The sequence below is a fragment of the Eulemur rufifrons genome, chromosome 3 (assembly GCF_041146395.1).
Source record: "Eulemur rufifrons isolate Redbay chromosome 3, OSU_ERuf_1, whole genome shotgun sequence".
NCBI lineage: Eukaryota > Metazoa > Chordata > Mammalia > Primates > Lemuridae > Eulemur > Eulemur rufifrons.
This window is the reverse complement of record NC_090985.1, coordinates 51,915,423-51,930,828: the sequence shown is the minus strand read 5'-3', so window position 1 is coordinate 51,930,828 and position 15,406 is coordinate 51,915,423. Positions and strand designations below refer to the sequence as shown.

The following is a 15,406-nucleotide window of genomic DNA, read 5'->3' as shown; positions in this document are numbered from 1 at the left end:
TGGCTCCAAGCTGCCTCCAGCACCCTGTATTTCACCAGTCCTTGTTGGATCCCCTCAACCATGTACATACCTTGGCAGTCTGTTCAGTAATCTCTCCTCAATTAGAAAAAAATTAAAAAGCCCAACCTAACGCATATATCTGCATGATTTACAACTCTGGATTAGAAGTCTGCGCATAAAAGAAGTTCCTGGGTTTATTTCTGTTAATGCTGACAATTGATAAATATGTTCAATGGTGGATGTCTGGTCTGCTGGAGCTTCCGCTACTTCTGAGAGATCTATAATGCTTCCTTCTCAACACATTAGAGTTCTCAGTAAGCATTTGGCAGGCCCCCAAATCAGTGGCTAAGAACACTGTGTATGCAATAAATCCTAATAGACCCAGGATTTGGATGGCAGTTACCTTTGGGGAGAAGAGGATTAGAGTTCACTAATTCTTAGTGAAAAACCATTAAAGGACCATTTGGCACCATTACATTGATTGGGGGCATCATCAGAAACACCGATGGGAGGAAGACATGACAAAAAATACGTAACCCTGCCACAAAGATAAACACTTAAGTCCACTGGTCACATTTAAGCTTTATTTTACTGGTGTGGGAGAAGTTATAAACTATGAAGTAGTCAGCCACAAAATATTATCTGCTGTACCCTGGGTGAACGTTCTTTCCCTCAGGGTGAAAGAAAGCTTCAGCGATCCATTTCAGTATAAATGCAAAAGCTCTTGTTTAAGTTGACAAAGTCTAAGAAAGTATTCCTGATATGCAGGACAGCACATAAAACATTTTGACATATAAAGAAAGGACTAGTTCATGATTAAGTGGAAAACATTGACTATCTTAACATTCCTTTGATGTTCATATCCTTATGGTTTATTTTACTGATCTGGGCATCCAAATAGCCTTGAGTGTTCAACTTTCTGTACTTCACTGAAGTTACACTGAGGCTCACTGATTCTGTCATCAGCAACTGCCAGCATCATCTACGTAGGGACTGTATCAGCTAATTTATTAGAATTGACAAGAATTTTTAGGGCTCTACAAACATTAAAGAAAAATAATTCATGTTTTATATCAATGCATCTTTCTTAATTGTCACACTCCCTACTGCAATTAAAATTACTCCTTTGAAGGTGGACCTTACAACTGTCACAGTGGTTAAGAGTTAGGAGCAAGGCTACCCTGTTTAAAAGCCATTTCTAAGCTGTGTGACCTTGGATGAGTTACTTCACTTCTCTATGCCTCAGTGTTCCTACCTGTGAAATAGAAGATAATGATATCCCTTTCTCATACTGATGTTAGGATTAAACGAGTTAGGTACTTGGAATTTTGCTTGAGACAGTCAGTGCTCAATAACCATTAACTAAAAAAAAAAAAAAAATCAAGTTTCAGAGTGTTATTCAAGCCCACAATTACGTCCTTCCAAATATTTTCATAAGGCTTTCAGCATCTGAAGTAGATTCCAGCCTATATTTGAGGCTGAGCTTTGCTGCTGGAAGCCCTTTGCTTATAACTGGTGAGCTATTAGAAAAATAATGCCTTGCCAAAGAATGTAGAAAGTTTCCATACAACCAAAATCTTCCCTTTTAACACTAAAATTTTAATTTCTTTCCACTCTATGGAAATCTTTCTAAAACACTTAAGATATTTTTCTCCCTTTCTACACACAATTTTCTGCCAACTCCACCATCACAACGACTTGGTTTGTTTTCCCATCAATTACTGCACTAAGTGCTATGAAGTATTTAGAGCTGGTAATGGCCTGATACACTTAAAAGGCCACCAGGCTTTTTAGGGGGTCTCTGTCTGCTCTTTCTTATTTTCCCATCTCTCTGCTCACGGTCAGCCACCAGCTGTGAATTTATACTCCGGTCAGTGTGTCCCTCCCATGGCAAGCACTCCTCTCGTTTTATGTGAACTGGGATACTATGACCTCCTAGAATTTTGCTGGATATAAACATAAGTTCTGTGTGAGTGTTTTAGGAGTTTTCCTGTAAGTGAAGTGCATGGAATTTGTGACATCTACTTTAAGAGCTACAAATGACCATCAGTAACATTTAGTGAGGAATTACTTTCAGCCAGGTCCTACACTGAGTACTTCATATTCATTAATTTAATCTACAGTTGATCTTTGAACAACATGGGCTGGAACTACAGAGGTCCCCTTTATAGATTTTTTTCAACCAAATGCGAATATGGAGGCCCAACTTTTCACATGGGCGGGTTCTGTAGGGCTGACTGAGGGACTGAGGGCTGCCTGGATGCAGAAAGGGCTTTCCTGCTGCGTGTGCCACAGGGCCCTGTTGGCAAGATGCAGGTTTGCTGGGCTCACCTTTCCAAGCCCTTCCCGGCATTCTGTGACATATTTCTGTTCTCATTCTGCATCCTATACTCAGAGAATATTGTTAGCTCTTTATTTAATGACCAAAAAGACATTTCAAAAACTGAGGATGCGGAGGTTTTGGTACACGTGGGGGTCCTGGAACTAATACAGTCTAGGGATGACTGTACTTAATCTTTTCAACAACACATTTTACAGAAGTTTCAAGAAAAAAAAACCAAGTAGCTAAAGATCACACAGTTATAAAATAGTGATATAAAGATTTCAACCTAGTATGCTGGACTCCCGAATCCAGTGGTTAGAAAGTGTCCCCGTCTCCACACACACACACACACACACACACACTTTCCCTAAGACAAGATGGGTAACCTGGGAGAAGCTCTCAACTCTCCTCCAGGTCTCAAGTTATTACAAGAATGTCCTACTACAGGTCAGTTTAGCTGTTATTTTATTTCACAGAACTAACTTTGAAGTGAAGGTGATGCTTATGATAAGAACACAAACCTCTGTCGGTACCACTGTGTGTGAAAGAGCCTTTATTAAGGCAACCAGTGCTGATTCATCACTAACCTAGCTGGTGCCTTCTGAGTTTTCTAGCAAAAGCCTCTGAATATGGGAAATAGTGTTGTTGTTGTTTTTTTAAGTAACCAATCCTCTGCTATTGTAGTGGGGTTATTATAGTTCAGCTTGGCCAGGTCTCCAATTTCAATGCCTGTATGGTGTCTGATGACAAGGGAATACTTAGTTTGAATGCTAATGAGATACCGTGACATCTTTCAAATGCAGATTTCAGCATTTCAGTTGCTAAATGTGGATTTCTTTTAAAGTATAGTGACTCTAACCATTAGCTCTTTGCCCACATCTTTAACTCCGCCAGTGGTTTTCTCCTTTCACATTTTCTAAAGATTTGTTTAAACTGTGTAATTGTTTCCCCACCTCTCCAACTAGCCTTGTGGCAAAAGGATTTAGTACTTCTATTTGTGAAACAATGACACTGGGTCTTTTTCTTCCTGGGGTTAAGATACTCCCCAAGTAGGAAACTGAGCATTAAAGGAGGCCCAGGAATGTCGTTTAATGTACTAGTGCGGTAACCCAATTAGGCCTTTAATTTCTCAGTAAAAAACAATCTCATCAGGAAACTGACTGCAACTAAATATAGGAGGAGCACCTCAGAGAAGGAACATTACCACCCCAGATTCCTCAAAAAGTTCCCAGTCGAAATGCCTTCATTACTTTCCTCCAATCTGTGCTATTGTCCAGATTTATTGTACAGCATTCTGCCTTTAATTATAAGCTCCCTAAAAGCAGGGATGCCACCAAGGTCATTTTTGCCCCACTCTCCTCCCATGCTAGACATAATCCCTTGCACAAAGGATACGCTCTATTTCTCATTTAAGTATTCACTGGACACCTTTAATACTTTATGCCACACAATATTAGGCTCCAGAGATTCAGCCTTGCATGGTTTGCCGAGTTGCAGATAAAAGGGAAACATGAAAAAACAGAGCTACTATCCAACTGGATTGTAGGAATGTTTTCTTTTGCACCTTGGTGGCCATTTTTAATTAAACCTGCCTAGGAATTACGTGATAGAAGCCAAAATGACAGAAGGTGCACTGCCCCCAAGAAGTTTCCAGAACGAGTTCCTGCCTGGATGCAGAAAGGGCTTTCCTGCTGCGTGTGCCACAGGGCCCTGTTGGCAAGATGCAGGTTTGCTGGGCTCACCTTTCCAAGCCCTTCCCGGCATTCTGTGACACATTTCTGTTCTCATTCTGCATCCTATACTCAGAGAATATTGTTAGCTCTTTATTTAATAACCAAAAAGACATTTCAAAAACTTCTTTCTGAGGTGAACAGCAGTGTTCCAGAATCTAGAACAACGGACCTAAAATTAAATGGGCTTAGGTTACTTAAAGAGCCCCTAATTGCTTGCTATTTTAATAAGCTGGTATTGGTTTTAATCAGTGGATTTACTTTAAAAAAGTAGAGCACACATCAAGAACTCAAGGGGAGATGGTGGCTTGGAGCTATGGAGGAGGCAGAACATTTTAACCTGAGAGAAGTATCTTCTTGTGTCTTAACAGATTTTTGTCTCCACATTTTATAAATTTTGGAGTCATCCAGGGGCCTCGCTTCCAGGATTTCCTCTCTTCATATTTATGACACTGACAGGTTTATTCTGCTAAAAGTTCAGAGAACTATAGGTCACGATGCAGATTTCTCTCAAATACAAAGAGCTTACTGTACAGAATTGGGTCTCATTCAAAAGCAGCACCAATTTTTTTCAGTGATGGCATTGGAAATTTTAGGCAACTTAAAAAATAAACTTTAAGAATCCCTTTACCTTGGCTAAATACAAAAAAAAAAAAAAAAAACCCACCAAAAAAAATCAATGGGTAAAGACTGTTTAGGTGATATTTATGCCTAAGAGCAATTAAATCAGAAGCAGCTAACAAAGTGATTGCTTCAGGCTCTGCCTTTGGGCAAAGGTCATTAAAATAGGATTCCTAAATCCTAATAAAGGAGACCCATGAAACCTCTGGGATAGTATGTGATATTTTATGTATATGGGCAATCTTCTGGAGTATGGGTCCATAGCCTTAATGATTCTCAAAGATCCATGAATCTGGTTTTATTTTTCCTTCCTTCCTTCCATCCATCCTTCTATCCTTCCTTTTTTCCCCCTGCAATTTATTCATGTAGACCTAAGACCATAATGATTCTCAGCAAGATGAGTAGCTGATCTTTAGCAAATGAGTAACTTCTGCAGGATTAGGGACTTGGTCAGCGTGAATTCTGTATATATACATAGAGTTTTAAGTATTATTTTAGCATATGATTACTCTTACTGTGATTATTAAAATAAGGAAGGGCAATTATAGTCTTACCTCATTTAAATTTAGTTTGTTCTGGCTACACCACACTTGTCTCTTGTCTTGCTGTTTCCTTGTATTGCCAACCCCATAAAGTGCCTTTAGAATGAGGTGGTGGGGGTGAGGGGAGATAAAAATAAAATCATTTCAGGTTGCATTTGAATCCTACATACCTTCATGATGAAACCTACTTTTTCTTTGCAATCCATGAAGCTGACATTCTTCCCTGTACTATTTTATCTTCTTAATCCTATAGCCTACCTTTCTGTTGAGGCCAACAAACATTGATTGCAACCCTAATACGCCCTGGAGCCTGTGTGCTGGGAATACAAAAGGAGGATGACAGGGCTCTTGCTCTTCAAATCACGCCTCACATGTTAGAGAAGCAAAGTCTACTGGTTATTTACTCCCAGGTCAAAAGGAAATTGAGAACATTTCTCCAAAGAAGATACACAAATGCTCAATAAGTACATGAAAAGACGCCCACCAGCATTAATCATTAGGGAAATATAAACCAAAAAGTACAATGAGATACCACTTCACATCACTAGAATGGCTATAATCAAAAATACAGATAATATCAAGTGTTAACAAGGATATGGGGAAATTGGAACCCTTATACATTGCTGGTAGGAATGTAAAATGGAGCAGTCATTTTGAAAAACAGTCTGGCAGTTCCTCAAAAAGCTCAACATAGAAGTTATCACACGACCCAGCAATTTCATTCCTAGGTATATACTCAGTGAAAAAGTGTTCACACAAAAACTTGTATGTCAACATTCATAATGCCATCATTCATAATAGCCAAAAAGTGGAAATGACCCCAATGTTCTTTAACTGATGATTGGATAAATAAAACGTAGTGTATTACCATACTAAGGTAAGATGTTAATAATAGGGGACGCTGGAGGGAGTGGCAGTGAGGAGGTATATGGACACTTTCTACACTCTCTGCTTACAATTTTTCTATAAATCTAAAATTGCTCAAAAAATAGCCTATTTTAAAATGTGATATAGCCATACGATGGAATTTTATTCAGCCATAAAAAGGAGTGAATTTCTGATGCATGCTACATTGGTGAACCCTGAAAACATTATTCTAAGTTAAAGAAGCCATACACAAAAGGCCACGTATTATGTAATTCCATTTTTTTGAGATGTCCAGAATGGGAAAATCTACAGAGACAGAGAAAATTAATGTTTGCCAGGGATTGAGGGAAAGAAAGAAAAGAGAATGATTGCTAATGGGTATGAGATTTCTTTTGGGGGGGGGGTGATAAAATTTAAAAATGGTGATGTTTGCACAACAGTTTGAATAGACTAAAAACTACTGAATTGTACACTTTAAAAGGGTGAATTTTATGGTCTGTAAATTATATCTCAATTTTTAGAAAAACATAATAGAGCTAAGGAAGGGAAGAGTGCAGTCCTGATTCTTGGGTACACAAGGTAATGGTTTTATTTCTTGGCTATAATTTCATGACATTCTTTAGCTCACTGTCTCTTTCTTAAATATTGAGGGTACTCAACAACCTTTGTACAATCTTCATCTTTCTCTTTCCATAGGCTGTCATTACTTCCCCATTGTGTATCATTCCTTTTCTTTTACATATTATTCCAAAGTGAGAGACTATTAACAAATTCATCCTGACTAATGATGCCATTAGGAGATAGAGGATTTCTTTTTCACGTAGTTTAAGTTTTGCTCTGCAACAAAATAACATTCTCTTTGGTTGACCAAAGCAAGACCTGAAGAATGATCCACTATGATATGTTGTGCACACAGATGATTCAGGAAGAACAAAAGCAGACAGAGATGCCAGCATTCAATGGAAGAGGACACAAGACCAAGCCTTGGCCCCATCAAAATAAAACTGTCTGTAACTCCTTGCACAATAGCATCATCACCAAACAAAAACTATAAGACAAATGTAAGGAATTAGGGCTCAAACAAGCCATTAATCTGTCTTTCCAGGCTCATAAATATGTATAGTATAACTATGGATGTTAAAAAAATGCAATAGGCCGGGCGCGGTGGCTCACGCCTGTAATCCTAGCACTCTGGGAGGCCGAGGTGGGCGGATCGTTTGAGCTCAGGAGTTCGAGACCAGCCTGAGCAAGAGCGAGACCCCACCTCTACTAAAAATAGAAAGAAATTATATGGACAGCTAAAAATATATATAGAAAAAATTAGCCGGGCATGGTGGTGCATGCCTGTAGTCCCAGCTACTCGGGAGGCTGAGACAGGAGGATCGCTTGAGCTCAGGAGTTTGAGGTTGCTGTGAGCTAGGCTGACGCCACGGCACTCACTCTAGCCTGGGCAACAGAGTGAGACTCTGTCTCAAAAAAAAAAAAAAAAAAATGCAATATATAGGATATGTCCCAATGCCAATGCACATGGCCTTTTATTTTAAAGTTATCACTTTCGTTTTTCTAAAACTATATTTGTGTAAATAGTTATATATATATTTCTGAGATACAAAATATTTACATAGTACAGATTCTATGAATTGACTTTTTCTGATGCTCATGGCATTCCATTCATTGCAATAATTACCTCCATGTCACCTCATAGTTTCTAGTATTTTGTAATTATTGAATATCAGTATTAGTGATCCCTGACTCAATATACAGGTGTTTTGTTTCAAATAGGAAACTGCTCCAGTCATATTGCTCTGATAAAACATGAGGAGTAAGTATACTGACCTGGCTTCACAAGGCCTGACTTTGATTCCTTCTTATGTCGAGCTGACTGAATGTTTCCCTCACCAACCATTCCAATTGTGCACTTCTTTCTGGTAAAATCTTCATCACTTCCAGGGCAAAAGCCAATGGGGCTGTTTCCAGCATCTGAAGGCGTCTTCACAGGAGATACTGACTGGCTACTAGGACAGCCTGTGTCATCTAGAAAACAGGAATCGGTAAGTGTTTAATGATGAGGAGGAAATCAACAATGGCAAAGAGAAGCCATGCAGTGCACCGCACGCACACATGAACACGTGTGCCCACACGTGTACTCTGCTTAAGAAGCCCCAGGTTAACAGCTGTAGATGACTCTCCTTCAATGGCTCTGCTTTTATTTTTCCATATTTTGGCCATTCATGTTCCCAAACAAAAATATCAACTATTTTAAGGCAATATTTTAAGGCAAAACCTCATAAACTTTTTGACCACAACTATTTCTGTAACGTTCATCTTGTGAAAACATAAAGATACATCTGTTTTAACTTTGTAAGATACAATTTTGAGTCATATCTGTTCATAGATTTTTGGATGGAATTAGTAATAATTTCACCAGAACAACTTAGGATCATTAGTGTGAACTCTTTAGAGTTAGTTATGTTAGAAAAATAAAGTTACTTGAATATTATTGACCACACCCAGTTTTGGATCAATTGGCCCATCAATTGGTTAATAGACTTTCAGAGATAAATGATCTGGCTTTGGGAGTTCAGGGAAGCAGAAAGAAGTGATCCTGTTTTACCACATATTTGCAACCAAAAATACATCAATCAGGTATCTTACAGACTGAAGTAAACTGGTAAAATAAAAGTGATATTCAGATTAGAAACATTCCCTTAACTTTCAAAGTACAGATTATTACCAGGGTCATTATTATAAGTTAACATGCATTATAAAGTGACCTGTAGATGTTTACTAAGCCAACAGGAAAGTCAAACCGCTGACTCCTATAAATGCTTTCCATATTTATTAAAATATTTACGATGGTTGTTTAATTCATTTATACTTTCATGAGGAGAATTGCATTGTAATTTAAAGCCAAATCAATATATTACTTAAAAGTATGCCTACTCAAACTGATTGGTTAGTGGTAAATTTTCATTACTAAATAATTCTTTATTATACGGAAATATTTTGATGCCAGAGATACTTTAGTAACTAGACAAAAGAAAGACATTTAATGTTTAAGACTATTACATTTTTAAGAATATTAAGGAAACTAAAATAATTTGCCATCTATCAAAGCCTATTTTAAAACTCCACAGCTTGAATAAAGATAGAAACAGAATAAGGCCTGAATAAAATATACTGAAAAGAATTCTTTCGTTTTTGGCCTTTATTTCATTTTTTATTATGAAATATCCCAGTTCCTGGAACAAAGTGTACTTGGCACTAATAATAGGACTTATTTCTCTTGATAATCCTTTCTTGACTTTTGGATGTATTAGTGTATATAGTACCTCCAAGGTCTGTCTTTAGAAGTAAATGGTTTTTAGTATACTGTTCATGCCTGCAGTCTTTGGGCTTTTTCAAACATGCTATTAAGTATATTCTTCCTGAACTCCTGAGAAATCCTGCCCCCGAATTACCCAAGTGCTGAGAACCCATCGTGGCTGCTATTGTCCAGCTGTGTCATTGCTCACTGTCCTCGCCTTTTCCTTACATTTTCATGCCCTATGCTTCAGCCCAAAGAAATCTGAGCTCCTTTTTAAAGGTGCAAAGCTTCTAATTACTCACACAGATTGCAGCAATTTTACAAGACTCAACAGGTTTGTGCATTGCCTCAGGAGAGCCCCCGTTTCTTGATTTCTATCCCAAAGCAGATAAACTCAAAATAAATGAGGTCTAATCATTCCAAGTTGCCTGTTGCCTTTAAAATTATTTCTTTTTGAGTCACGTCCATAAATTACTTCTTGTGAGAGAGAGATGGCTCAAATAAATAAAAATCCATGCTTCAGAATGTCCACCTTAAAAAAAATCATTTTTCTTGAAAGCTCTCAGACTCAAAAGATAAAATGAAACAATTTCCAGTATTGGAAAATGTTGTCAAAATGACACTTTTGGTTCTATTACCATTTTTCTGGAGTTAAATAATAATGAATATGTACATATCACGTTTTCAGTACTAGCAGTTTTAAGGATTAAGTGCTGGGTTCTGGTTAAAAACTGGGAACTGAAATTAATTAGAGTAGTGGCAGCGTGGAGAAGGCAGGAGCAGTCTTCCGCCTGGAGTGCGGGGCCTCACCTGTCATCTATATTTACAGCCGGGATCTCCAGGAGCAGGGATTGAGAAGGTTAATACCTAAATAAATCTTGAACTTTGGGGATGTCTTACAGCATTTAAATCACTACATAAACATTTCTTAACTGTCTACTATTGTGCTTCATACTGAGGGGGGAAACGACGGGAATGTAAGACATGGTCTTTCATTGGTTAGATAAATATGTATCGATAAATATGTATCACGTCCTGGCACTGCAACAGCCCCAGGCTCTGTACCCAGGTCCCATCCTGATGGAGCTTATAAACAAGCTGAAAGAGTTGGCTATACATCACTCAGGATGCACAGTTCTTATAAACTGGCAAGTCTGTTAAAGTAAATCCATACCCAAGAAAATCGGTGCATTATCAGAGAAGCCTGGGACATTTGCCTGTTTTGTCTAATGGGACCAACATTAACAAAGGAATCTAGCTTCAGAAAGGGTAGGGCAATTAATTTTCCCACTACAAATGGCACACTTTACGTTATTCAAAGTAAGACCCCAGCAAAGGCATAGAACAAAGTGTCAGAGAGTCATCTGGTCACCCACGGCACCTGAGGTATTTTCCTTTGTATAGGACTGAAGAAGTGGTTATCTTATTAGTAAATCTTATTTAGGGCTCCGTCTCTTCTCTATCTCCCCCTAAAGAGGGTGAGGGGGCCTCTTCATGGCCACAGATGGAAGCTAACCACTAGTTCAAATGAAGATAATACTCCTTTTCAAAATTCTACATAAAATATGCTTAGTTTACATTTACTCTGAGATTCTTTTTTTTTTCTTCTCTTCTCCCTCTTCCCTACTCTGAGATTCTAAGAATAGCAAATCCAAGCTGATGTTTTTTGATTTCATATTTAATCTCACTATGTGCTAAAATACATGTGGAACAAGCACTTATTGAAGAAACTTATTTATTAAACCTGTTTCAGTTAAACTATTCGAGGTTGCCTTCTGTTTCTTGCTGCTACTCTGACTGCTAAATTTGCTCTGTAGAATTTATAGATTTATAAACACAATATTTATAATTCTAGCCCTTACGAGTTATTTTAATTTGAATAAATTATCATTGACAAAGATTTCTAATATGATACCACGAGTAAACTGTTTCTGGGCAGGAAATGGCAGAGTTCTGGAATGATTTTCCCAAAAAGTGTGGGATGTTTCAGATTTCCAGAATCCCTGACAAAAGTAAGAACATTTCAGTTTGGTTTTGCCATAGGAAAGCTTTGTTCCAAGGCTTTAGGAAGAGGATGTGGAAGATTGTTGGTCTACTGGAGACAGGAATCTGAAACACATACACACATACACACATACACACACACACACACATAAACACACACACCTCTTACAAAGTATAACTTTTATGTTTTTAAAAAACAGGACCATATTACATGCTTTATACAGTGTGATCCATTTGAAAATATGGGATAATTTCCTTCTGAGGTCCACTATTTTAAAGTCCATTTAGACAGATCCAAGATGGCTCTTGGTAGAACTCAGGTAAAAGTTATCCTCATCAAGGCCACATCTAAATGATCACCTTCTACAGTGAAGGAGATTAATTTATATTTTCACCTCGATTTATATTAAGAAATAGGTTCTTTTGTGGTTGTTCTAGTTCATTTGCTTAGAATCTGTCAGCACAGAATTAAGGATAATAGAAAGAATACTCACAGGCCGGGCGTGGTGGCTTACGCCTGTAATCCTAGCACTCTGGGAGGCCGAGGCGGGTGGATCCCTCAAGGTCAGGAGTTCGAGACCAGCCTGAGCAAGAGCGAGACCCTGTCTCTACTAAAAATAGAAAGAAATTATCTGGCCAACTAAAAATATATATAGAAAAAAATTAGCCGGGCATGGTGGCACATGCCTGTAGTCCCAGCTACTGGGGAGGCTGAGGCAGTAGGATTGCTTAAGCCCAGGAGTTTGAGGTTGTTGTGAGCTAGGCTGATGCCACGGCACTCACTCTAGCCCAGCCAACAGAGCAAGACTCTGTCTTTAAAAAAAAAAAAAAAAAAGAAAGAAAGAAAGAAAGAATACTCACAGATCCGGGAAACTTCAGAAGTTGTGGCCTATCTAAAGTACTGTAAAAAACTATTCCATCTACCTATGGAATAGTTTCCAAATTGTTGTTAAGGAAAAAAAAAAAAAAAAGATGCTAAGGACTGCAAAGACAGATAGGGCCAGTACAGTGGTTCATACCTATAATACCAGCACTCTGAGAGGCTGAAGCAGGAGGATCAATTGAGGCATGGAGTTCAAGACCAGCCTGGGCAACATAGAGAGACCCCATCTCTAAAAAAATTAGCTGGGAGTGGTGGGGAGTGCCCATAGCCTAAAGTCCTAGCTACTGGGGAACCGAGGAGGCTGAGGCAGGAGGACTGCTTGAGCCCAGGAGTTTGAGTCTGCTGTGAGCTATGATCTCATCGCTGCACTACAATTTGGATGACAGAGTGAGGTCCTGTCTCAAAAAAAAAAAAGAAAGAAAAAAAAGACATATGGGCAAAATATTAATAGGTAGCTACTATAATTTTATAGCCTGGATGTTCTTAAAAATTTGATTTTCTTTATCTATTTTTTCTCTCTTTTTACAAGCTCTTTGAGATATGGAATATAGTGAATAATTATGCAATTACTCTATTTATAATTCTGGAAAATATGTATCTAAGTATGTTTTAAAATAATTTAAATACTATTTTAAGTGTACTAGAGAAAATCTTCTGTCAAGGTTGTCAAAAATTTAACATAATTTTTTAATTATAAAACTAATAATTCTCACTGTCAGAAATCTGAAGTACAGAAGAGTTACAAAGAAATAAAGAAAAAAAGGACTAATATTTTCCTATTACTGTGTTACCAGAAAAAATATTTAATAATTTAGCATGTTTTAGTTTTTTTTATGAATATGGTTTACTTGCCTGCTTACTTTTATCAAAATTTCAACATATAGACAGTTTCATTACTCTGTCACTGAAAATTTCTCCCCAGAACTTGTTAACTAGAAAAAAAGATGCTATTAAAGACTAATAGAAACCAACACAAAGGGGGCTCTGATGACCACATTGAAATAATTTGAGCATCAAAAAGAATAATAAATGCAAATGACTTATAACCATTGGATATATAAAAAAATCTATGGGTCCACAGTCATACAAAAAAATAAAATTAAAAAGAGAGAGAGAAAGGCCCCTTTCACCTCCCCAAATTCCCAGCTCCCTGGAAATCACTGGAAGTGATCCAGAGATCAATTCTTTATATTGAAAATTGGCAATTAAAAGGAAAGAAAGAATTAGTATATATCCTTATAGTAAAAAGTGCTCCTATACAAACCGCATTTCAGTATAACTGAAATCCCTCACTGATATTGGTAAGTTCATTGTTACAGAACCTTCTGGTTAATGAAAGCAGATGGAATAATAGAAACAGAAAATTACTATTTTGCAACCTCTAATGAAATAATTGATTTAGGCAACAAACATAATGGATGAAACCATTAGACAAAAGGCTAGAAGAGAGTTTACAGTGGAGGAACCAGGCCTTACCCAAATGCATGCACCCACTGAGTATTCTTAGTTCACCAACAGTGGGACAACAGACATTATGTACCTTCTGATATGATGTGAGATGAAGCACACAGCACTACCTATTAAGTATTCTTGCCAGAACAAAATTGCCCCATATATAATCAAGGCTTTAGAGCTAATGTCTACCTTATAAAATATATAGAGAATAGAGTAATGAGTTAAATTAGGGATTGGCAAACTGCAGCCTGCAGGCCAAATTTGAATCGCTGCCTATTTTTGTAAATAAAATATTAGAACACAGCCATGCCCAATTCTTTGCACATTATCTATGGTGGCTTTCAAACTACAATGTCAGAGTTGAATAACTGCAACAGAAGCCATCAATGTTCTCTATCATACCAAGGAATTATGTTAGTTGTGTTAATAATTAAAATGACACTGTGATTATATAAGAAAATGTGCATTTTTTTAGTAATGTATGTGGAGGTATATGGGTAGACATGAAATGACATGAGGTCTGGAGATTTGCCTTAAAGTGCTTCAGCAAAAAGACAACAACAAAAAAAAAGAAAAAGAAAGTAAATAGACATGGCAACTATAGCAATGTCTTGTGATCATTTAATCTGCATAAGGTGGACAATGAGCATATGGGAGTTCATTGTACCATTCTGTTTTTGAGTATGCTTTAAAAAGTTTCAAAATATTTAATTTCTTGAAAACATTATTTTAAATGAGTACCTATTTAAAATAGATATGAACATAGCATTTTTTTTTTTTTGAGACAGAATCTTACTCTATCACCTAGGGCTAGAGTGTCATGGCATCATGATAGCTCACTGCAATCTCAAACTCCTGGGCTCAAGCAATCTTCCTGCCTCAGCCTCCTAAGTAGCTGGGACTACAGGTGCATGTCACCACGACTGGCTAATTTTTCCATTTTTTGTAGAAACAGGGTCCCTTTATTGCTCAGGCTGGTTTCAAACTCCTGGCCTCAAGAGATCCTCCTGCCTCAGCCTCCCAAAATGCTAGGATTACAAGCATGAGCCACTGTGCCCAGCCAGAACATAGCATTTGTAAAGATCAATTCCTTCTTGTAAGAGATTTTAGGTTGTTTCCATTTCCTATTATTAAAATTGCTTTATTAACACATTTTATAGATATATCTTTGGTCAAATCTTTGATTATAGAATGTATGTTAATGGGATTTCTAAACCCTGAAAGTAGGCTGAGACAACTTATATTCCTATTACTGTATGAGAGTATCCCAACTTATTAAATTTCTACCAGTTTTAAGTATTATATTGCCTGCATTTTTCAAGTTAATAATTAAAAATGAATCTTTGATATCTTAATTTACATGTATTTAATTATTAGTAAAGTTTAATGTCTTCATATATTCATTGGCCTTTTTTACCTTTTCTATGAATTGTTCATGTCCTTTGATAATTTCTCTATTTGGGTGTTCAGGCTTTCTTATTGATTTGTAAAACATCCTTATATGTGAAAGGCATTAATCATTTGTCATATTTCACTCAGTTTATTGTTTGATGTTGACTTTATAATATTTTTGACATTCAAACCTTGTTGTGTCAAATCTCTCCATGTATGTTCCTTTGTGATTTCTTCCAATGCTTTTATGCTTAGAATGTCCTTTTTATTGAAAGATCAACT

The 15,406-nt window shown here is 37.2% G+C and overlaps 1 protein-coding gene across 7 annotated transcripts in view; it reads right to left on the bottom strand.

The window, feature by feature from the left end:
• SYBU (syntabulin) overlaps positions 1–15,406 on the bottom strand; it is a 70,996-nt gene that overhangs the window by 36,554 nt on the left and 19,036 nt on the right. For 6 of the 7 annotated variants that reach the window (XM_069466073.1, XM_069466075.1, XM_069466079.1 and 3 more), the window contains one exon: positions 7,920–8,117. In XM_069466073.1, coding sequence (XP_069322174.1) covers positions 7,920–8,117 — 198 coding nt within the window. Of the gene's footprint in view, positions 1–1,180; positions 1,182–5,474; positions 5,534–7,919; positions 8,118–15,406 lie in introns of all 7 variants that reach the window. The other variant, XM_069466077.1, reaches the window with a different exon arrangement.